At 37.4% G+C, this 22,951-nt stretch overlaps 3 protein-coding genes across 3 annotated transcripts; all 3 read right to left on the minus strand.

Moving 5' to 3' along the window:
• Nucleotides 1–3,651: 3,651 nt before the first annotated feature.
• Nucleotides 3,652–4,581, minus strand: LOC114474492 (olfactory receptor 52E4-like). The gene has a single exon (XM_028464857.1). It carries the CDS (start codon nucleotides 4,579–4,581, stop codon nucleotides 3,652–3,654), a length of 930 nt encoding a protein of 309 aa, XP_028320658.1.
• Nucleotides 4,582–10,801: 6,220 nt separating this feature from the next.
• Nucleotides 10,802–11,740, minus strand: LOC114474489 (putative gustatory receptor clone PTE03). Its single transcript, XM_028464853.1, has one exon. It carries the CDS (start codon nucleotides 11,738–11,740, stop codon nucleotides 10,802–10,804), a length of 939 nt encoding a protein of 312 aa, XP_028320654.1.
• Nucleotides 11,741–20,831: 9,091 nt separating this feature from the next.
• LOC114474490 (putative gustatory receptor clone PTE03) lies at nucleotides 20,832–21,770 on the minus strand. The gene has a single exon (XM_028464854.1). It carries the CDS (start codon nucleotides 21,768–21,770, stop codon nucleotides 20,832–20,834), a length of 939 nt encoding a protein of 312 aa, XP_028320655.1.
• Nucleotides 21,771–22,951: the final 1,181 nt, after the last annotated feature.

A 22,951-nucleotide genomic window follows, 5' to 3' on the forward strand; every position in this document is an offset into this window, starting at 1 on the left:
TTTAGTCATAGAATTTTGAACTATGTTTTAGTCAAATTTTAGTCATTACGGCTATTTCAGTTTTTAGTTTTAGTCAACTAAATGACGTTAAGGTTTTTGTCAACTCAATCTGTTACAGATATTGAAAATATACTAAAATATACAGCAAGAGTTGATGCATTTTTAGAGATTTAGTTACAATACAGTTAGACATCAAACTGCAGAGTTATGAGATTTCTATCATTAAATAAATAATTTTATTAATTTGATAATCCTCTTCAAAACTGTAAATTTTTTAGATGAAAATGCAACTTAGTTTTAGTCAAAATGTAGTCATCACTGCTATTCCAATTTTAGTTTGTCAACTAAAGACGGTCATACACTGTGCGATTTTTGGCCCATTTTGAGCCGATTTTTGACTCGTGAGTACGGATGTAACGATTAATCGTAAGGCAGTTAAAAATCGATTCATAGGTATCACCGTTGATATCGATTTTCTGACAATTGAATCGCAGTACTTTTTATAACCGCTATCCGGAAGTGTTGGCGGCGGGCGGAGTCTGCTAATACTTTCTGTCTGGCTGCCTTCTACTCTTAAATATGTTAATAAATGATTTATTACCCCTTTAGCACCGAAAGAATATCTGTAATATTACTTGAATATCTGTAAAAGTCACGTTTTTCTATTAGCTCTGTCTGCTAGCATAGCTTCTCTTCTTCACTGCAAGATATCTGCATGCCAACCGACCACTGGGTTACCAGCGCCCTCTGCTGGTCCAAACAAATATGACGTAAATCAGTGCAATGACGTTTTTTTTTTTTTTTTAAAGTCCAATTGTTAAGGCACAAAATACATTTTCAGTTGCACTTTTAAAAGAAAAAGAACTATTATGCAGTTTTGCATTTTTTATTATAGAACCAGAATTTAAATTAATAGGCTTCATTTTAATTTGTATTATTCCTTTATTTATTTGATTCAAGATTTATTTTTAGTTAAATTGCATTGTTTTGAATAGTTTATCAAGGAATTCTTTTGACAATGAAAAATAAAAGGAAAATAATACAGTATTTGTCTACAGTCCCATTTTGTAAATGAAAAAATTGTGAGAGAATCGTATCGTGAACCCAGTATCGTGAATCAAATCGTATCGGGAGTTGAGTGAATCGTTACATCCCTACTCGTGAGTGTATTTTTGGGATTGGACCGAGTCTCTGCTAAATCGTGTGTCATGCATTGTGTACATGGGGTTACAAGAAACGATTAACACCTCACGACCAGCTTCCGATCTGGTTGTAAGAAAATTAAACATGTTTGAAATCCTGGTCGCTCCTCGTGAGGGTATTTCACTGTTGAAGTGCCATGGACCAGCTTACCTCAAAGTCTCACACTGCGCATGCGCAAACAACGTAGGACCGTTGTAAAATTAATGGACCGTACTGCCCACGTCTGTCCAGCCAGCTCCTGGTCTATCGCAATGCTGTCTTCTTTTTTAAAGCTGTTTTTGCTGAGATTTGTGTCTATCACTTACGGGTTTTTCTTCTTTTGTTTTAATGGTGACGCTTCAGAGTTCTTTTATTTTGTACGTTGCATTTCCGGCAACAAGACGTACAGTGTGAGCAGTCAGATTGTGTCAGGGTTTCGGCCTGTACAGTGTGAAAACATGAATCGTGAGCTGTGCATATTTGACTCTGCAATTGAGTCGCACAGTTTGATCTGGAGCTGAGTACAGCGATTGAAAAAAATCGCAGTGTCTGCCAACCTTTAATGACTAAATCTGTGACACACATAGTCGACTATAATATAAAGCAAAAGAGTTTATGCATTTTTTAAAAATTCAGTTAGTTGATCAATCTGAAATGGGATGGTATTGTTTGTAAATACACACAGATTTGATGTGTTCACTTTATTTATTTTTTAAAAAGGGGACAGTGTATTAATGAACATATGAAACATTTAAATATGTCAGATTTCAACCACAGGCTAATTTTTATCTGTTGTCCCTGGACAGGCTGATGGTTTTGTTATATTAGTTAATGGAAATATCTATATATTTTGGTATAGTTTTTGTTCACATATTCTTTTCAAAAAATTTGACAGTCATTATTCTCACTTGAAAAAAATGTAGTGGACAAAAACTATGACAAAGCTTTTCAGTCTGCAAATTTAACGCCACTTTGTAAAACCTGGTTCTTCATCAAATACAGTATATCTTCTGATTTAACGTAAACTAACGGTTGATGGGGAAAAAAGGGCTAGGCCTACACAGTATCTGAATTATTAGATTACGCACATCATAAAAACTTAAAAAAACATGTCAACAAACCTCAGAGTCATATAACCGACAAACTTTCTCTAAATCAACCTGATTATGTAAAACTGCATTCACAACCTGTTCACAAAGAGAAAACAAATGTAAAATGTATATAATTCTGGTATACACAAACAGTGCACTCAGATGTAGGATTTAAGGATGCTGCACCAATGTTGTAATTGTGAGTCCTCTGCAACGGACCTTTTTGTATTAAAATAATGTATAATACAAAATAGAATTGCATTATGAAGATGAATTATTACCATAATCCTAAATTATTGATATGTTAATAGCAATGATTATAGGAACATGTACACCTTCCATGATAAGTTAATTTTAAAATGACTGACACAAGATAAAACTTATCTGATTTATATGAACCCTGTCAAATACTGAGATTTGAGTATATGAGCTAATAAACAGCCATAGGAAATACATACAGTATGTGCAACTCACTTTTTCAGACAGAACCTCAAATAATCCTTAATTAGTTGAATTGATCAATAAAAGTGTCCCTTGTACTCATTGGTGTCTGTTTTTTTTTTTTTTATGTATGCAAGTTGCTTTTGCACTGAAACTATTCCAAAATGTATGAAAATATATTATAATTAATCTGATATGTATTCTCACTAGATATTAATCAAGTAAAACAGATATTTGATTCTGAAAAACATCAGAATCAGTTTTATTGCCAGGTTTAGTTTACACAATATAAGTAGTTTTTATTGGATTGGTGCAACCATAAATATAGAGAAAAAAAGACAAGATAACAATGATGATTACAGTGTTTTATATATTATGACAATTTGAAGTGAAATGAAAACAGTTATTTGAAACAACACATTTTAAATTTGTAGTTCAATCAAAAGCACACAACAGCGCTGAAATATTTACAGCGGTTAAATTTACAGTGAATTTGTTCTCTAAATTATTCATAATAAATGCAAACGTTGTACAATAAAACAATAATATATATTAAAATAACGTTTTTACAGTGCAGAGGGAAAAAGAAAATTAATGGTGATACTAAAACCTGGAAATATTAAGGAGACAGTAAATTCTGCCCTGTACTGCTGCACAGACTGTAATATCACCAGTTTATCATTGCTACTATTTTTACCAGGCAGCAAATATTTATTCCTGATTATTGTTTTCTGGAGTTTAATAGGGCTTTATTCAGAGGCGTGTAGTTCTACTGCATATTTAAAAGTTTATAATCTGGTGAGCTAGAAGCTCTAACAACCAGTATAATGAGAGACTTGGTGATATTACAGCCTGTGCATGCAGTACGGGGCAGACTTGAGTCCGTCTCCAGTATGTATCTGAAATGTTTTCAGGTTTTAGTATCACCGTAAATTAATCAGTTGATTTTTCTTCTAAAAAATTGCACAATTTTGTCTCTGATTTCTTTGGTTTTCAGTCCATAGATGACAGGATTTATCGCTGGTGGGAAAACAAAAGTCATAACGCCAATGAACTTTCTGAAATGTGGCGATAAGTTCTTCAGTCTGTATGATATGATGGTGAAAAGGCCCAGACACTCCAGCAGGAGGTAGACCAGGAGATGTGTGGCACAAGTCTGCAGGGCTTTGGCTTTGGTGTCTGAGCGTTTTGATCTAAAACATGCTCTCAGGATCTGTAGATACGTGAAAAGAATAATTCCGTTTGCCACCAGCTGTGAAAAAGCAACAGTGATGAGGCCGTAAATGTTATTACCTGTCGTGTTCGCACAGACCAAAGTTAATAAAGTTGGATTATCGCAGTAAGTGTGTGATATCACAGAGCGGCATCGAGGCAAGCGGAGAAGCAGGACAAAAAGGATTCCCGTCAGCAGCAAACAGGTCAACCACACAACTGTGATGATCTTAATCACGTGCGCATGCGTCATGACTGCGTTGTACTGCAAAGGGCAGCAAATGGCAATGTATCTGTCATAGGCCATGGCTGTGAGGATGAACACGGCACCTGCTGCATAGATGTGGATGAAAAACGCCTGAGAGACACAAGTCGAGTAGAGTGTGGGCCCACCGTCTGTCAGCAGGTTTTTCAGGAGTTGGATGAAAAGGGCCGAGGAGCCCATCAGGTCATTAATGGGCAGGTTTAGCAGGATTAGATAAATGGGCTGGTGCAAAGATTTGTTCAGGACGATGGTTAGGATTAGGATAAGATTACAGAAAAGTATGAACAAGTAGCTCAGTGTTGCAAAGAGAAATGTTGGAAAAACCACCTCAGAGGAGAGGTTAAAGCCTTTCATCTCTAACACGTTGGACACGTTGTATAGGTGGTTCATTTTTTAAAATTTTCTTTTTGTTACTCCAGATGAGAGCAGTCAGGAATATGCAGCAGTTACCATAAAACTTGACAATAATAAAAGACAAAATTGACCAATTGAAAGACTTGTCATATAGGAGTCATACATGTAAATACCTACAGATAAATACACAATCAAGCCAAACACCTGCACTTCTCTTTGCATCAAAGCAAAATTCATTAAAAAAAATGTATGAGCTGGTGAATCATGTAATAAATACAACATTCAGAGAATGAATTACTCACACATGCACGCATACACAACAACGTCATGGACAATTGTTACCCAGATGTGTGAACGCCTTCTATAGGAAGAACCCAGAGGATGCTCAGAGGGAGCTATGCAGATTTATAGAAAAGATTATTGGTTCACCAACAGGCGCCGCCCAGAACTTTTGCTAATTATCATAAAGTCAAACTTTTTATCGTTATGGCAGTGACCTTCAGCTGGAAGCAGGATTGAAAGAAATTGGTATAAAGCACTCCCAAACTAATATTTATTAATTAATTTCTTCATCTGAGGGCTTTAAAAAGATATTACACCAATAGGAACAAAATAGTTTTTAAAATGTTGATGGATAAAGGCCCTTTCTGGTCCATGGATCATTTGATACTGGGCCATGAAGAAACAAAGTTTAAAAAATATGTACTGTATTTAATTTCTGACTGTTTTGTTTTGGAAAAAAACTTACTTCCACTTTAATCCTCATCGATCCTGCTCTTGATTGCTGTGCACCTTTAATGGCTTTGATGTCTAATTTTGGCCACACTCACTCTGGCCAACTATAACAACTGATCAGCTGCTACCTTTGAGCTCAGATTTTACATTTAATTATTTATATAGAGTCACAAACTGATTTAAATATAGAGAAATGTAAAAGGAGTAAATACATTGTGCTACTGTCGACATCTGACCTTTAGGCAATGACCGACAAGGGTCTGCGATTTAGCCATTTATTGAGCCAAGATGCCCGTAACAACTTATATTCTACCTCAAATTCAGCTTTATTAAGCTTTCACATTATTAATACAAATGTTAACTTTTTAACCTGCACCATCATCTGCAAACATAATCAGTTTATTTTTGTTGCTTACTGTTTATTTATTTATTTATCAGTGTAAATCCGAACTGCTTTTAATTTATGTTTACTGTCCAATATCAAGAATAGCCTTTGAAATTAAAGACTTGGGAAATGTGGATTATGAATAACTTTGTTGAGATCTATGTGAGTAAAGTGTTTTAGCATGAATTAACGTGTGACATAAACTCATTTGTTACAATGTCTTACATCAGTGGTTCCCAAACTTTTTAAAGTCTTGTACCCCTTCAGACATTCAACCTGAATCCATGTACAGTGGGGCACAAAAGTATTTAGTCAGCCACCAGCCTGTAATTTTCATCATAGGTATACCTCAACTATGAGAGGCAAAATGAAAAGAAAAAAAAAATCCAGAAAATCACATTGTAGGATTTTTAATGAATTAATTGGTAAATCCCTCAATAAAATAAGTATTTGGTCACCTACAAACAAGCAAGATTTCTGGCTATCACAGACCTGTAACTTCTTTAAGAGGCTCCTCTGTCCTCTACTCATTACCTGTATTAATGACACCTGTTTGACATTGTTATCAGTATAAAAGACACCTGTCCACAACCTCACTCAAACTCTAAACTCCACTATAGCCAAGACCAAAGTGCTGTCAAAGGACACCAGAAACAAAATTGTAGACCTGCACCTGGCTGGGAAGACTGAATCTGCAATAGGTAAACAGCTTGGTGTGAAGAAATCAACTGTGTGAGCAATTATTAGAAAATGGAAGACATACAAGACCACTGATAATCTCCCTCGATTCGAAGATCTCATCCCTTGGGGTCAGAATGATCACAAGAACGGTGAGCAAGAATCCCAGAACCACACGGGGGGACATAGTGAATGACCTGCAGAGAGCTGGGACCAAAGTAACAAAGGCTACCATCAGTAACACACTACACCACCAGGGACTCAAATCCTGCAGTGCCAGATGTGTCCCCCTGCTTAAGCCAGTACATGTCCGGGCCCGTCAAGTTTGCTAGAGAGCATTTGGATGATCCAGAAGAGGATTGGGCAAATGTCATGTGGTCAGATTTAACTCAAATAGAACTTTTTGGTAAAAACTCAACTTCACGTATTTGGAGGACAAAGAACACCATACCTACTGTAAAGCATGAGGGTGGTAACATCATGCTTTGGGGCTGTTTCTCTGCAAAGGGACCAGCACGACTGATCCGTGTGAAGGAAAGAATGAATGGAGCCATGTATCATGAGATTTTGAGGGAAAACCTCCTTCCATCAGCAAGGGCATTGACGGGCACGACAATGATCCCAAACACACCGCCTGGGCAATGAAGGAGCGGCTTCGTAAAAAGGATTTCATGTTTCTGGAGTGGCCTAGCCAGTGTCCAGATCTCAACCCCATAGAAAATCTTTGGAGGGACTTGAAAGTCTGTGTTGCCCAGCAACAGCCCCAAAACATCACTGTTCTAGAGGAGATCTGCATGGAGGAATGGGCCAAAATACCAGCAACAGTGTGTGAAAACCTTGTCAAGATTTACAGAAAACGTTTGACTTCTGTCATTGCCAATAAAGGGTACATTACTGTCTTTAGCCCGCGGGACTTTATAGCGGCAAGGGTTCTAAAACTGTCTTACTCTGACAAGAATTCCCCCTCTACCTTGTCTCCAAAGCTGGCTGCTTATTATCTATTATCATTGTCTAATAAAGAAAAGGACTAAATGTACTTCCTCCTATTGGAAGTTGAGTAGTCTCGCTATAGCTTTGTGGGATTGATATTAGGACCCATCCAATATGGGTCGAGGCTGGAAACAACTCTTTTTTACAACAGCATGAGTTAGCCCACCCTGGGCACCCCTGTGAAGAGGATAACGAGGGCAGGCTCACTTACCAGAGGCCTAGAAGTGTGTCCTCCAACCAGGTGTTGTCTCAGATGTGGGTGTTTGCAGGCGGTTAATTTAATCAAGTAGGCTTCTTAATAGTTGATGAATGTTTATTATAGGTTTACAAAAATCAAAAGTCAATCAAAAAAGTTTCAGAGTATTAAAGTCTTAAACTATCAGCCGATTGAGAAAGAAGGGGATCTTCATGGACAACTAGAATGTCCGTGTAAGAGAAGACCCAGAACACAGTAAAACGAGGGTATATATAGCTGTAAGCATGGCGTGATAATATGTCATTATTCATGTTCCGACCACCTAAGCAAATAGTAAAATAGGACAAAAGTTCATACATAGGTCAAGGCCCAGATGGCATAACAGATTTTCACCAAAGGTGGTTTCCACACTGAGCTTTATTTTTCTGTGGAAAATAGGTGGTTGTTTTTGGTTATCACTCAACATCTACTTTGCAGCCGTGACCTTTCAAAAATGCAGTAAACAGGTGTGACATGTCAGAACAGGCGAATAGCTATAATGGTTAAATGAGCATTTCTTTTGCGGAATAATGAATGAATGATTAATACACATCATACAACAATTACGAAGTATTGAGATTGACTTTTGTTATTGACCAATACATATTTTCCACCTTAATTTGCAAATAAATTCATTAAAAATCCTACAATGTGATTATTTTGTCTCTCATAGTTGAGGTATACCTATGATGAAAATTACAGGCCTTTCTCATCTTTTTAAGTGGGAGTACTTAGACAATTGGTGGCTTACTAAATACTTTTTTGCCCCACTGTACCTTCTACTCCTACACACCTAAAAAACAATGTAATGTCATACATAATGTAGCCCTACATTGAAATTTATCTCAGAATTTTACCTATCCTGTTGAGGACAAATACATATTAAAAAAATAATAATCTGTAAGCACACAAGGAAACATCATATTAAGAACTATCACTTGTTGCTTTATTTAATTAATTTGCTTACTGGCATTTTCAGTGATAACTTTTTTTTGGGGAAAAAATATAGAATTAAATAAGTAGATGACAAAAATTTGCCTCGATGCGTCATTTAGCGTTTTAAATTTGTGATATCGGGCAATTTTCTGCTTCTTTTTTGATGCAGTGCCATACATGAACTGCTGGGCACAGTGTCGCTTCACCATTGACAATATGAAGTAGAATTGCACAACAGAAGAAGAACCAACCTAAAGTATCAAAAGTTTGGGACCATTTCACTGAAAACGAATACTACACACTTGAGGTAGAACTAACATCTGTGACATGAAACTAACGGTAACAAGTTAGAATCAAAGCAGCAGAAAAGTAATATATATACAGTATAAAAAACAAATTTCAACATGTTTTCACTGTAGCCTTGAATGGAAAGCAATGATCACACAAAAATATTATTACATAGGACAATGTGTAATTTGTGGCAATGCATAGAGGCTTCTGACTGGTGGTGTTTTTATGTTCTAGTTTTCAATGTAATTGTACTGTTTTTAATTTTTATTTATGTACCCTATATGACAATTTGCGTAGCCCACTTTGGGAACCAAGGCAACATCAATTATATTTAACACACTCCCACACTAGACCTGGTTTTACACAAAAGCAACTCTCAATTTTTGGGATCGATATATATATATATATTGATGGATCCATTATTTTGTTTAGTTGGCTATCTAAAACTTGTAAATAATCATCTGGAAAATGTTTGAGGAGAATTGATTTGTCTGTTGTCACTGGAAAATGTGAAATATCTCCCACTGTTGAGTGATGGTCAGCAGATATGAAGAATTGTAAAGTCCTGGAAAAGATTATGTACACGTAGAAATAAATTATACATTCACTCTCATTTAGCCAAACTATTTTGAAAATATATTCTTATGAATAATATAAGATGATGCATTTATGTCCTAATCATTATTAATGTTTAATTCCTTTGGGACATCGTGGCTACATTAAACTGTACATTGTTTAAGAACTGGTTGTATAATCTGAACCATCCAGGTTTTCTTTTTTCTTGATTTAATTTTTAAGTTTCTTTTTAATATATTTTGTGCAAACCTGTTTCATAATTTTGAAAAAATATTGATCAAATATTGTTATGAATAAATAAATAAATAAAATCTTATACTAGGCTAAATAAATATGTGGACCATCCTTGTACCACGAGCAAGATCATAACTTATCTGTTGTACAAGTAAAATTTTCAACAGTCAATAAATTAATGTGATTGTCATTGAGGCAACAATTAACAATACATTTAGATCAAAAACTATAAAGGTGAATGAATATTACATGTCATTGTAAAACTGGACAAGTCGTAAATCATTTTGCAATGCAGATCAAATAAACAGACTTTAAAACTTTAAAATCAGTTTTATTTGCATTAAGGATTGTTTCTACAATGCGTCACAGATTCTGTTTTTTTTTAAATGAGCCCTAATAAAAAAAGATTGATTGTAAAAATAGTCAAGAGTCCCCCAATTGAAAATAAGTGGTTAATGTAAAGAAGAGCTGGTCTTTGTCAGCAGACCTTAAACACAGACAATGACAGTCACTGTTATGTATTTAGAAAAAAAAATACTGTGAGTTCAGATACATAAATATTAGGCATACTTTGAATAGACAAGTGACACTACTTTCTGTATGTACTTTAGAAAAAGTTTGTGTCTCAGCAGTGACATATCTGTGTGATTGAACGAGCACTTGAACAGTTTTGAGGTTGATTTAAATGAATAACTCCAACTGTTGCTTTTGTCCATGCCTGTATTTGATTTTGGTAAAAACAAAACAAAAACAACAAAAATTACCCTATGGGTAACCAGATACAGAACATTATCCACCTTTACATTTGCACTAAAATTAAATAACATCTGATCCTTAGAGTAACACATGATGTATTTTTACACATAAGATATCACACAAAGAAATACAATAATTTTGGTACTATTGTCTGCACAGAATACATGCGTGACCAATGATTGTCAGAAATTAAAACAAAATGTAAGTTATTTACCCACATACTGTATATATTGCACATATTACACAGAAATTATTTTAAATATACATCATTTTCAATATCATTCAGCAGACGCTTTTATCCAAAGTAACATACAACATGAGTAGTTAGAGTTAAGGGACTTACTCAACATCCCACAGGGATGGCACAGGTTGGATTAGAACTGGTAATCCTCTGATTACAAGCCTGCTTCCTTTACCTTCACTGTTACGCCACCACTGCCTCACTTTGTCAAACCCAATGTTTTTTTTAAGAATCGTACAATGTTCAGCCTCAGTTCTTGAACTTTCAATCCATAAATAATTGGGTCTAAAATAGGAGGGAAAATAGGTAAACACACTCCCATAATTTGTCTGAGGGAAGCAGGTGCGTTCTGAAAGCGATGAGCAAGAAGTGAAATATATATGAAGACTTGGAATGACAAAAAAGTAACTAAATGTGTGCCACAAGTTTGAATGGCTTTATGCCAGGCGTCTGCCTGATTGGTCTTGATACATGTGAACAATATCTGTGTATATGTGTAAATCACTACTAGACTTGAACCTCCCAGAATCAAAATTAATGTAAACAATCCATAGTAGTTGTTGACTGCAGTGTTGTCGCAGATTAATGTAATTATAGATGGATTATTACAGTATAAATCCACAATCTTGCTCCTGCAAATCTTGAAACGTGCCAACAGCATAAAAACAGATAATATCAAGGCAAAGCAAAAAAACCAAATCCAAAAAATGAAATGCATTACTTTTTGTGGAGTCATGATGGCATTGTACCTCAGTGGAGCACATATAGCAATATATCGGTCATATGCCATAACAGATAGTGTAAAGAAGTTAGCACAACCACAAAAGTGAAGGAAAAAACCTTGAGTCAGGCATGCATTATAGGGTATCAAGCGGTTCTGCGTCACAATGCTGATGAGAAACTGTGGAAAAAAAGCTATTAATGCTATTATGTCACCAATGGGCAGGTTGACCAGCAGGAGAAACATTGGTTTCTGTAAGTCTTTGCTAAAAGCAATAACTGCAATGATAAGCACATTACAAAAGATAGTGATGAGAAAGGTAAATAACCCAAAGATAAAGGCAGGGTAAATGAGCATAGATGGCAAATCCAATGCTGCAAGAGATACAAATTCAACCAACGATTCGTTCACTTTCATTATTTTGCTGTTCTTCTTTTGAAAATTAGGAAAAAATACATATAAATCTTGTCAGCTGATGAAACCGATGCACGATCTTCACCTCAAAGTGCATTTCTCACAGAGCTTTCTGATTCAAATGTTCTTGTTGTCTCTCTCTCTCTCTCTCGCTCTCTCTCTCAGTTCCTCTGCTGTCCTTTCCTCAGCCACCCAGCAATGTGACGACCAGTTTTGGGCGTGAGCCTTTATCAAAACAAAGAATGACCCATGAGACCCAGGGTGGGAGAAATGACGTTCAAGTGTAGAAGTTTTGTTCAGAAAATACATTTTTGAGGTTTTTTTTTTTTTTGGTTTAATTCAAACAAATTTCAATTTATTGTAACATTTTATTCCGTGTTTAAAATTACATTACACACACACACGTATAAGGGGGAGTCTGAGACATTCAGAATTTCCTCTCCTGTACACGTTTAATGCTCTTGTAAACGCTAGTAAAATGCTCTCACACAACCATTAAATTATTTTGTATTCATATCGTGCTAATTACAACAAGTCATTTCAAAGCTTTCACAAAATATAAAATTGTTTAGAAAAAACCCAACAAAATTCCACATGACCAAGCTTCCGCCACAGTGAGGAGAAAAAAACTCCCATTTAAAGCTAGGGTAGGCGATTTTCAACAATACACTTTTTATGTTTTTGGTTGAAATTGTCTTTATGTTTAAGATCTTATGTTCTGAAAAAGGAATGAAGAAAATCTGTAAATGTGTAATACCTCCGATCAATTGGAAAAAAAAAAAAAGTTTTTTTTTTTAACCAATCACGTCTCTCGTTCTCGATATCTCGCATGCACAAGCTCACACTGAAAGCACCTCACCGCTGACAGAGTTAAAACAGAGTTTTTAGTCACGTTTTTTAACATGTGATGGTAAAGTTTGTTTGCTTACTGCTGAATGAGACATTAGACAACAAAGTTTCTACACAATACAAGCGATGAACTGAGGTCTGCTTCTGTGCGCATGCATGTGAGTGAGATGAAGCACGGGGTAGGGGGTAAAGGCGGAGCCGTCAGGGAGGCTACATTCAAGATCATGCTAGCTTTTCGAAAATTGCCTACCCTACCTTAACTGGAAGAAATCTCCAGCAGAACCAGGCTCAGAGGTGGCAGCCATCTGCCTCGACTGGTTGGGCAGAAAGAGGAGAACAGAACAGGATAGAGATGGAACATCAGAGTGTCCCAGACTAGTGAAGTCGCAAACCACACATCAGAAACTGCAAACACCAGCGTCAAGACACCTGAAACGGAAAAGAGATGGAAGGACGAGGAGAAAGCACAGACAATGTTATGAGGGTTGGTGTTTTACAATGCAATTTAAGTATTTAGTGTCTATTTTTAGGTTTTAGGGCTAATTTGTCTCTGAGGTGTTTTAGACCAAATAAAATAACTTCTGCTTGGTTCTGGTTGAGAAGGAGAAAGTTACAGCTCATCGGGGTCAGAGGCAGGGAAAGTTGCAAGTGTGGTTTTCTGGCCAGAGATAGCAGAGGTAGATGAAAGACCCCCAATAAATCCATTCACACTTTTATAACCCTCACAGGGACTCCGAGAAGGATTTATTAAGGTGAAAAAGTTACTTAGTTCTGCTTTAAGACAGGCCTGGAGTTTTAACAAGTGATGAGTTTCATCTGATTACATTGTAAAAAAGTACTGTGCATCATTCGCATTCCACAAGGTCAGCATACCATGTCTTCTTCCTCTCACATGCCTCTTGGATGCCATTGTGCAATGGGATGTCAGCTTGATAGAACCTGCTTCTTTAATGTCAACATCAGGACCATGTTGGGTCTCAATGTGGTTATGGTGATGTCAGCGGGAAAACATAGCTGCTTGTCAGCGTCTGTTACTGACCAGTCTTTGCCTGGGGTCAGGACTAATGTTCTGTCCTATTGTGTGCAGCTCTGGACAAATGGATAAACCACCTATGCTGGGAAATGGGCTTATCATTTGCAGTGACGTGCTTTCAGGGTAGGCAAGGTAGGCAGTGCCTACCCAAGGGTGAATTGATATTTTGATTATTTGTTTTAATTATTATTTATTTATTTTTTTAATTATCATATAATTATAAATTATTTGTTTTTCCATTTTCAATAGCCTACAGTACCTGTAAGTACTGTACCTATAAGTGTGAAAGTGTCCGCATTTTGTGCATTTCATAGCGAAAATTACTAAACAGCGCTATTTCCTGGAACAGCTGCAGTCTTTTTTTTTTTTTTTCACTCCGCTGTAAGGCAGAGGGATGCCATGCCCCCTCCCAAAGGCACATTGCTCTTCTGCCGCCGTTCCCATTGCGTGTTTTTACGTGTTTGCGCATGCGCAGTCAGGTCTCCAAGATGACAACCATTTATGTGCAAAGGCAGCGTAGAGAGCTGCCTTTGCACGTAACCGTGCTATGCTAAATGCTATATGTAAATTTACAGTACATTAGTACACCAAAAAGGAGGACACTTTTCAAAACTCAACAAAGCTCAGATAAAAACTAAAAAATAATATCAAAATGATCACATAGTATAACTTTGTTGTACTCACCACAGCTGCGCTGTTCTACTGGCTGAGATGCTAAAATGGCTATACACTTTTAACACAACATTTTCAATATCCAGATCCATATTGCCAGCTGCATATCTTGTGGCATTGTGCAGAATGTGTGCTAAACAGTTTGCAGCAAGCACCTCGTTTTGAGCAAGTTTTAGCTTCTGATAAACACTGTTGTGTTTTCCATAGTTAACGCTGGCGTTGTCTGCTGTATATGCTGACATTTTTTGCAAATCCAGACCAGACAGCTCAAGTTTTGCCAGCAGCTGATTTGTTATAGCTTTTGATGTCTCGTTGCTGTCACTGTAAAAATCGAGCAGCGCATGCTGCACGCCCTCCACAAAGTGAAAATATCTTAAGACAATAGGGAAACACTTGGTCGTACCTTTGTTTGAGGCATCAGTCGCCAGAGAATAGTGCAGTTCGTTTTCTTTTATGTAGTCCACATGCGCATGGATGGAGTAGGGTGCTAGGACATTTTCACATAAAGCTTTAGCTTTAGTTTTCCCACAGGTTACTCCTTTAGCTATTTTTGAGTCGTTGTAGATCTCCCGGTCAACTTTTATTCCACAGTCTACACTCCTGCATGACTGGTGATGCTTGACGGCGTGATAAACTTTACAAAGTTCTGCAGCAGATATTTTGTCATCCTGGGGAGATGTGGCTTCACGGAAAAAGGAAAAAAGTGAAGAGGTGCCCGCGCTTTGATTGTTGCTCTTGTGCTTGTCTGTGCTAGCATGTCGATCGAGGGCACCTTTACCTTTGCTGCTTACGTCCACATCACAACGACACAGCGTACAATATTCATGGCAGTCATCCTTCCTACTTTTGGAGATGAATCCATATTCCTTTGTCCATTCAGGATTAAATGTAGTTTTTCTTTTAGGCATTTTTGCAGACTGCAGGTGGACAGGGTGGCTTCACGTTGTCTGGCTGACGCTGACCTGACGTCAACGACGTCCACATGGCTAATTTGATTACGTTCAGCACTGTTAACCAATCATATGTTGTCTTTAGCCCGCGGGACTTTATAGCAGCAAGGGTTCTAAAACTGTCTTACTCTGACAAGAATTCCCCCTCTACCTTGTCTCCGAAGCTGGCTGCCTATTCTCTATTATCGTTGTCTAATACAGAAAAGGACTAAATGTACTTCCTCCTATTGGAAGTTGAGTAGTCTCGCTATAGTTTTGTGGGATTGATATTAGGACCCATCCAATATGGGTCGAAGCTGGAAACAACTCTTTTTTACAACAGCATGAGTTAGCCCACCCTGGGCACCCCTGTGAAGAGGATACCGAGGGCAGGCTCACTTACCAGAGGCCTAGAAGTGTGTCCTCCAATCAAGTGTTGTCTCAGATGTGGGTGTTTGCAGACGGTTAATTTAATCAAGTAGGCTTCTTAATAGTTTATGAATGTTTATTATAGGTTTACAAAAAATCAAAAGTCAATCAAAAAAGTTTCAGAGTATCAAAGTCTTAAACTATCAGCCGATAGAGAAAGAAGGGGATCTTCATGGACAACTAGAATGTCCGTGTAAGAGAAGACCCAGAACACAGTAAAACGAGGGTATATATAGCTGTAAGCATGGCGTGATAATGTCATTATTCATGTTCCGACTACCTAAGCAAATAGTAAAATAGGACAAAAGTTCATACATAGGTCAAGGCCCAGATGGCATAACAGATTTTCACCAAAGGTGGTTTCCACACTGGTTATTGTTGTTGTCCGTGGTTAACACTCGATACATAACAAGGCGTTGGCTTCCTGTTAAAGTAAAGTGTGACTCCTCACACCTTGAGGTGTTAGCTTTATTTTTCTGTGGAAAATAGGTGGTTGTTTTTGGTTATCACTCAACATCTACTTTGCAGCCGTGACCTTTCAAAAATGCAGTAAACAGGTGTGACATGTCAGAACAGGCGAATAGCTATAATGGTTAAATGAGCATTTCTTTTGCGGAATAATGAATGAATGATTAATACACATCATACAACATATGTCCTATATTTATTTTACGCCAATTTCATCCAATAAACTGCCACAAATACCTCTTAAGGGGAAGCATAATTGCATGTAGTGTTTTTTTTTTTTTTTATTATTTATTGTTTGAGTTATTTTTGTTCAGGCACATTTACTTTTTCATTAGAGACCATATGAGATGGGAGAAAAAAAAGATTTTGTCAAAAGGAGGACAAATGGACGTTCGGCTTAAGGCTGCGCCGGAAGACGGACAGACCTTTTAAAAACCGGACGTTCCGTCTTAAAGCCGGACATATGGCCACCCTAATATCATGTGACCGCTGTCTAGCCAGTGGGCGGGATAACACTACAGTCATGATGACAGCGCTCGAGACAATAGAGAAACTTTGTTTTGAGGAAAAACAAGCTTTTAAAAAATGGGAGACCAACACCTGAGCTACCAGACCTTCAGCAAAGGTAAGGTCAGAAAATGTTTCATACTTTTCTTAATGAATGGTACAAAAGGAAGGATTGACTTTGTCGATGTGCCTCACTGAGGCTGTTCTAAGTTGTTGTTGTAATTTTCTCCGTGTTTCTGTGTTTCCAACACAAACAATGGATGTGCTATCGTGTCATGAAATATATCTTGTTGGGAGAGTATGGAGGCTATATTAAATAATTGTTTATGTTTCTTTAATAGTGTTTATGATGTTGATTTTGTTAGATGGCTAAATACTTGTTCATGTGGATCTTGTTGGGTTTTTTCTTATTATGAATTTTATATTTTGATAAGCGCATTGAGATGACTGTTGGAAATTGCTTTATCCAAATACAATTTATTTGAATTGAATTAACACTTGACAGCAGAAACATGAAATTGTCATTGGTGGTCTCGATTTGCAACGTGCCTACCCAACCCTAGTGGTCACGGCACGTCACTGATCATTTGCCATGAGCCTCATGGTCCTTGTGTGTTTAGCCAGCTTCCTCAGCACCTAATCGTGTCTGTATCTATTTTGACCCTGTGCCAAGGTCGTCTGGCAGCCACACAGAATGTGGTGGAGATTTCCCGGGTTTCTGTTGCACAAGCTGCAGCTCTCCCCTGTTCCGTACAATCGTGTCAAATTTGCTGGACTAGAAAGAGTGTAGGTGGGCTTGGATGAGGAAATTGATTCTTGCCTGAGGCATCTTCTACTGGGCACTCCACCCAACTAACCTTGGTATAATGCCCTCCCATTTTGTCAGAAAACATTCAACAGCTTCAAATCAATAAAAACACTAAAGTCGGCAACAAAAAAAAAAAAAACATTTAAAATCATCAGTAAAAAACATAAATTGCAGGGCGGGTCAATGACGCAGAAAGAGCAGCGCCGCGCTGCCCATGTCATCAGTTCTAGCTTAATGGAAGGTTTTTACCAACGATTTGTAATTGATCCACAATAATATAATTCAAAGCAGATTTCAAGATTTGGCCAATTTCCCATTAACACAAAATGGAGAGTATCTCGATACAAAATAACACAATAAAAAATAAATCATGCGGCTCATTGACTTTTTTAATCTAGAGGCCAAAACAGAAGTTTGTGAAAAATATTTAAATATTTTTTATTGTATTCCCCCCATATTAAATTGTCTTCACTCTGTAGGGGGCGCGAACGTGCCAATTTTTGTATTTCCACATTGAGCTGGTTTAGGGCCGGGAGTTTAACAACTGAGTCACATTTGACGCAAAGCTGACTTTGTATATGCAAATACGATCATTTAAAATAAATAAATAAATAAATTAGGCTAAGATTCACGGCTCCGCCCTGCAAATGCCGTAAAAGTTATCAAAAATCCATGGATAATTTTTGATGTTCAACTTCTGTAGATGTTCAATAGCAACTTTGAGCTGTGTCGGTGAAACGCCCTAGGAGAAGTGCGTTAAAATAGGACATTTATTCCATATTGAATTAACTTCACTCTGTAGGGGGTGCCAACGTGCCAATGACTGTTTTTCCACATTGAGCTGGTTTAGGGCCGGGAGTTTAACAACTGATTCACATTTGTATGTATCGGAATTTGTATTGTGCAAATGGGAGCATTTTCCAAAAAATCATTCATTTTTGGCTCCGCCCTGCAAACACGGTATAATTTATCCATAATCCATCAATAACTTTCAGTGGCCCACCTAGATGATCTCCAGCCATTTTGAACCCCGTCAGTGAAACGCCCTTGGAGTTTCACTGAAACTCCTTGTTAAAATACAACGTAAGCGAAAATAGCAATTTTGCAATTTTATATTCAGGATTGAAGATTCTAAACTTCCTGTGTTTTTTTGCGTGGTCATAATATTTTTTTCTTGTCTTGTCATGGTCTACTTCTGTCAATTTTCATGATTCTACGATTAATTAATTTTTTTTTTGGCAATTCCTATCTCGTAATGCATTTTTGGTGCACTTGGGGGCGCTGTCGCGTTAAATTTTTGCATTTTTAATATCGAAAATAGATAGAAATTTGAAAAGCGCGCAATTGGATTTTGTTTGAATTTTTGTGACTCAACATAACGGTTCAGTGGGTGAAAAGTAGGTGAGGTTGTTCTGACACCGGGAAAGAAAGAATAATATTCCAGCACAATTACAATGTTTCCCCCTTTTTGAGTACTATGAACTATATACTGTACTTTCGGAAAGCGCGGGGGCATGCCTATGACATGACAAGAGTCCCTGGTCATTGACGAGCACTTGACTTTTGCATAGGCTCCGCCCCTTCCCTCATAGTGTGGCCACTATGAGAGCAAGAGGTCTCTCACCAGCTCGTGGCGTTCAGGCCAAACAAGTTAGAATCAAAGCAGCAGAAAAGTATCTATCTATCTAAAATTTGTGTGGAAAAGTTTGTCACATGGAGTGAGCGAAACCATCTACAGCTCAATGTGACAAAGACTAAGGAGCTGATTGTGGACCTGAGGAGAACCAAGAGGCCAGTCAGCCCTGTCTCAATCCAGGGGGTCAGTGTGGACATTGTGGAGGAGTACAAATACCTGGGAGTGGTGGTTGATAATAAACTGGACTGGGGGAAGAAATCTGACTCCCTCTACAGGAAGGGCCAAAGCCGCCTCTATTTTCTGAGGTCCTTCAACATCTGCAGGAAAATGCTGAGGATGTTTTACGAGTCAGTGGTGGTGAGTGTGATCCTCTACACTGTTGTTTGCTGGGGGAGCAGACTGAGGGTCGCAGACGCCAATAGACTCAGACTCATCCGCAGGGCCAATGACGTTGTGGGGATTAAACTGGAATCTCTGACAGTGGTGACAGAGAGGAGGAGCCTGTCCAAGGTGAAATTCATCTTGGTCAATGAGCCAATATGAAGAATTGTAATGTTCTGGAAAAGATTATGTAGTGATTGTGTGTAGAAATAAATATGATATTTTCACTCTCATTTAGCCAACAATTTTGAAAATATTTCCTTAACAATAAAATAAGACAATACATTTGTTCTTATATTTAATCATTATTAATGTTTAATTCCTTTGAGACATCGTGGCTACATTAAACTGAACTGATTGTATAATTTGAACCATCAAGGTTTTTTTTTCTTGAAATCATTTTTAAGTTTAGCATGATTATTTTTTTTAATTTTGTGCAAAACTTTCAAATAAACAGACTTTAAAACTTTAAAATCAGTTTTATTTGCATTGTTTGTTTCTACAATAGCATCACAGATTCTGTGATTTTTTTAATTGAGCCCTAGTAAATGTCTACTTACATGGGAAAAAAAAAAAAAAAAGATGTTTAATGTAAAAATAGTCAAGAGTCCCACAACTGACAAGAAGTGGTTAATGTGAAGAAGAGCTGGTCTTCGTCAGCAGACCTTAAACACTGACCTCTAGACAGACAATAATAATGACATTCACTGTTATGTATTCAGAAAAAAAAATACTATGAGTTCAGATACAAAAATATTAGGCATATTTTGAATAGACAAGTGACACTACTTTCTGTATGTACTTTAGAAAAAGTTTGTGTCTCAGCAGTGAGATATCTGTGTGATTGAACGAGCACTTGAACAGTTTTGAGGTTGATTTAAATTAATAACTCCAACTGTTGCTTTTGTCCATGCCTGTATTTGATTTTGGTAAAACAAAACAAAGACAACAAAAATTACCCTATGGGTAACCAGATACAGAACATTATCCACCTTTACATTTGCACTAAAATTAAATAACATCTGATTCTTAGAGTAACACATGATGCATTTTTACACATAAGATATCACACAAATAAATACAATAATTCTGGTACTATTGTCTGCACAGAATACATGCGTGACCAAGAAATTAAAACTAAATATAAGTTATTTACCCACATACTGTATATATTGCACATATTACACAGAAATTATTTTAAATATACATAATTTTCAATATCATTCAGCAGATGCTTTTATCCAAAGTAACATACAACATGAGCAGTTAGAGTTCAGGGACTTACTCAACATCCCACAGGGATGGCACAGGTTGGATTAGAACTGCTAATCCTCTGATTACAAGCCTGCTTCCTTTACCTTCACTGTTACGCCACCACCGCCTCACTTTGTCAAACCCAATGTTTTTTTAAAGAGTCGTACAATGTTCAGCCTCAGTTCTTGAACTTTCAATCCATAAATAATTGGGTCTAAAATAGGAGGAAAAATAAGTATACACAGTCCCAAAATTTGTCTGAGGGAAGCAGGTGCGTTCTGAAAGCGATGAGCAAGAAATGAAATATATATGAAGACTTGGAATGATAAAAAAGTAACTAAATGTGTGCCACAAGTTTGAATGGCTTTATGCCAGGCGTCCGCCTGATTGGTCTTGATACATGTGAACAATATCTGTGCATATGTGTAAATCACTACTAGACTTGAACCTCCCAGAGACAAAATTAATGTAAACAATCCATAGTAGTTGTTGACTGCAGTGTTGTCGCAGATTAATTTCATTATAGATGGATTATTACAGTATAAATCCACAATATTGTTCCTGCAAATCTTGAAACGTGCCAACAGCATAAAAACAGAAAACGTCACGGTAGAGCAATAAAACCAAATCCAAAAGATGAAATGTATTACTTTTTGTGGAGTCATGATGGCATTGTACCTCAGTGGAGCACATATAGCAATATATCGGTCGTATGCCATAGCTGACAGTGTAAAGATGTTAGCTCCAGCATAAAAGTGAATGAAAAAAGCTTGAGACATGCATGCGTTGTAGGGTATCAAGCGGTTCTGCGTCACAATGCTGATGAGAAACTGTGGAAAAAAAGCTATTAATGCTATTATGTCACCAATGGGCAGGTTGACCAGCAGGAGAAACATTGGTTTCTGTAAGTCTTTGCTAAAAGCAATAACTGCAATGATAAGCACATTACAAAAGATAGTGATGAGAAAGGTAAATAACCCAAAGATAAAGGCAGGAAAAACAAACATAGGTGGCAAATCCAATGCTGCAAGAGATACAAAATCAAGTGACGATTCATTTGCTTTCATTATTTTGCTGCTGTTCTTATGAAAATTATGCAAAAAGTACAAAGAAATCTTGTCAGCTGTTAAAACCAATGCAGGATCTTCACCTCAGAGAGAATTTCTCACAGAGCTTTCTGATTCAAATGTTCCTGTTGTCTCTCTCTCTCAGTTCCTCTGCTGTCCTTTCCTCAGCCACCCAGCAATGTGACGACCAGCTTTGGGCGTGAGCCTTTTTAAAAACAAAAAATGACCCATGAGACCCAGGGTGGGACAACTGACGAGGACAAATGACTTTCAAGTGTAGAAGTTTTCTTCAGAAAACTATCATTTGAGATATTTTTGTTGGTTTAATTCCGATAAATGTCAATTTATTGTAACATTTCAATCAATGTTTAAAATTAAATTACTGTACATTACACACACACACACGCGCGCTTAAGGGGGAGTCTGAGATATTATTCAGAATTTTCTCTCACATACACATTTGAAATGCTCCTGTAAAACGCTCTCACACAACTATTACATTATTTTTTATGCATATCGTGCTAATTACAAGTCATCTCACAAAATATAACATTGTTTGGAAAAAACCCAACAAAATTCCACATCACCAAGCTTCCCCGACAGAGGGGAGAAAAAAAACTGACATTTACTTGGAAGAAATCTCCAGCAGAACCAAGCTCAGAGGTGGCAGCCATCTGCGTCGACTGGTTTGGGTTATTAGATAGAAAGAGGAGAACAGAACAGAATAGATTTAACTCTCTGCCTTCTACTTGAAATTTCCCTTAGACCGGCCAACTGAGAGCAGAGTGTTCTGCCCGGAAGATAGGGCACTAACGTGTCACGGTCCGGTGTGGGTGTGGACCCAAATGCAAGGAGAGATGGAGGCAGGATAGAGGAGTAGCGTTCTTGGAAACAGTCCATGTTTATTCTTTAAAAGCAAATTCCAAAATCCAAACTAAAATCAAAAACAGGGGAGCAGGAAAAGGGCGCAAGACCAGACACAACTGTACATGAAGAGGGAGACAACGAACCTGACAACATCACACAACGAACCAGCAACCACACTGTGACCAAGCACTCAGTTAAATAGTGGAGGAGGCCTGATTAGGAATGGGCCACACCTGGGTGAAAACATGAGGGAGCTAATCAATCACCAACCAAGCACACAGACATCACTGGGGGGGGTGGAGCCACAAGCAGGA

Source organism: Gouania willdenowi, chromosome 13, assembly GCF_900634775.1.
Source record: "Gouania willdenowi chromosome 13, fGouWil2.1, whole genome shotgun sequence".
NCBI lineage: Eukaryota > Metazoa > Chordata > Actinopteri > Blenniiformes > Gobiesocidae > Gouania > Gouania willdenowi.

Bases quoted from the DNA above. Each gene is read 5' to 3' on its own strand.
- LOC114474489 (XM_028464853.1), bottom strand. From the start codon at position 11,740: ATGAAAGTGAACGAATCGTTGGTTGAATTTGTATCTCTTGCAGCATTG.
- LOC114474492 (XM_028464857.1), bottom strand. From the start codon at position 4,581: ATGAACCACCTATACAACGTGTCCAACGTGTTAGAGATGAAAGGCTTT.
- LOC114474490 (XM_028464854.1), bottom strand. From the start codon at position 21,770: ATGAAAGCAAATGAATCGTCACTTGATTTTGTATCTCTTGCAGCATTG.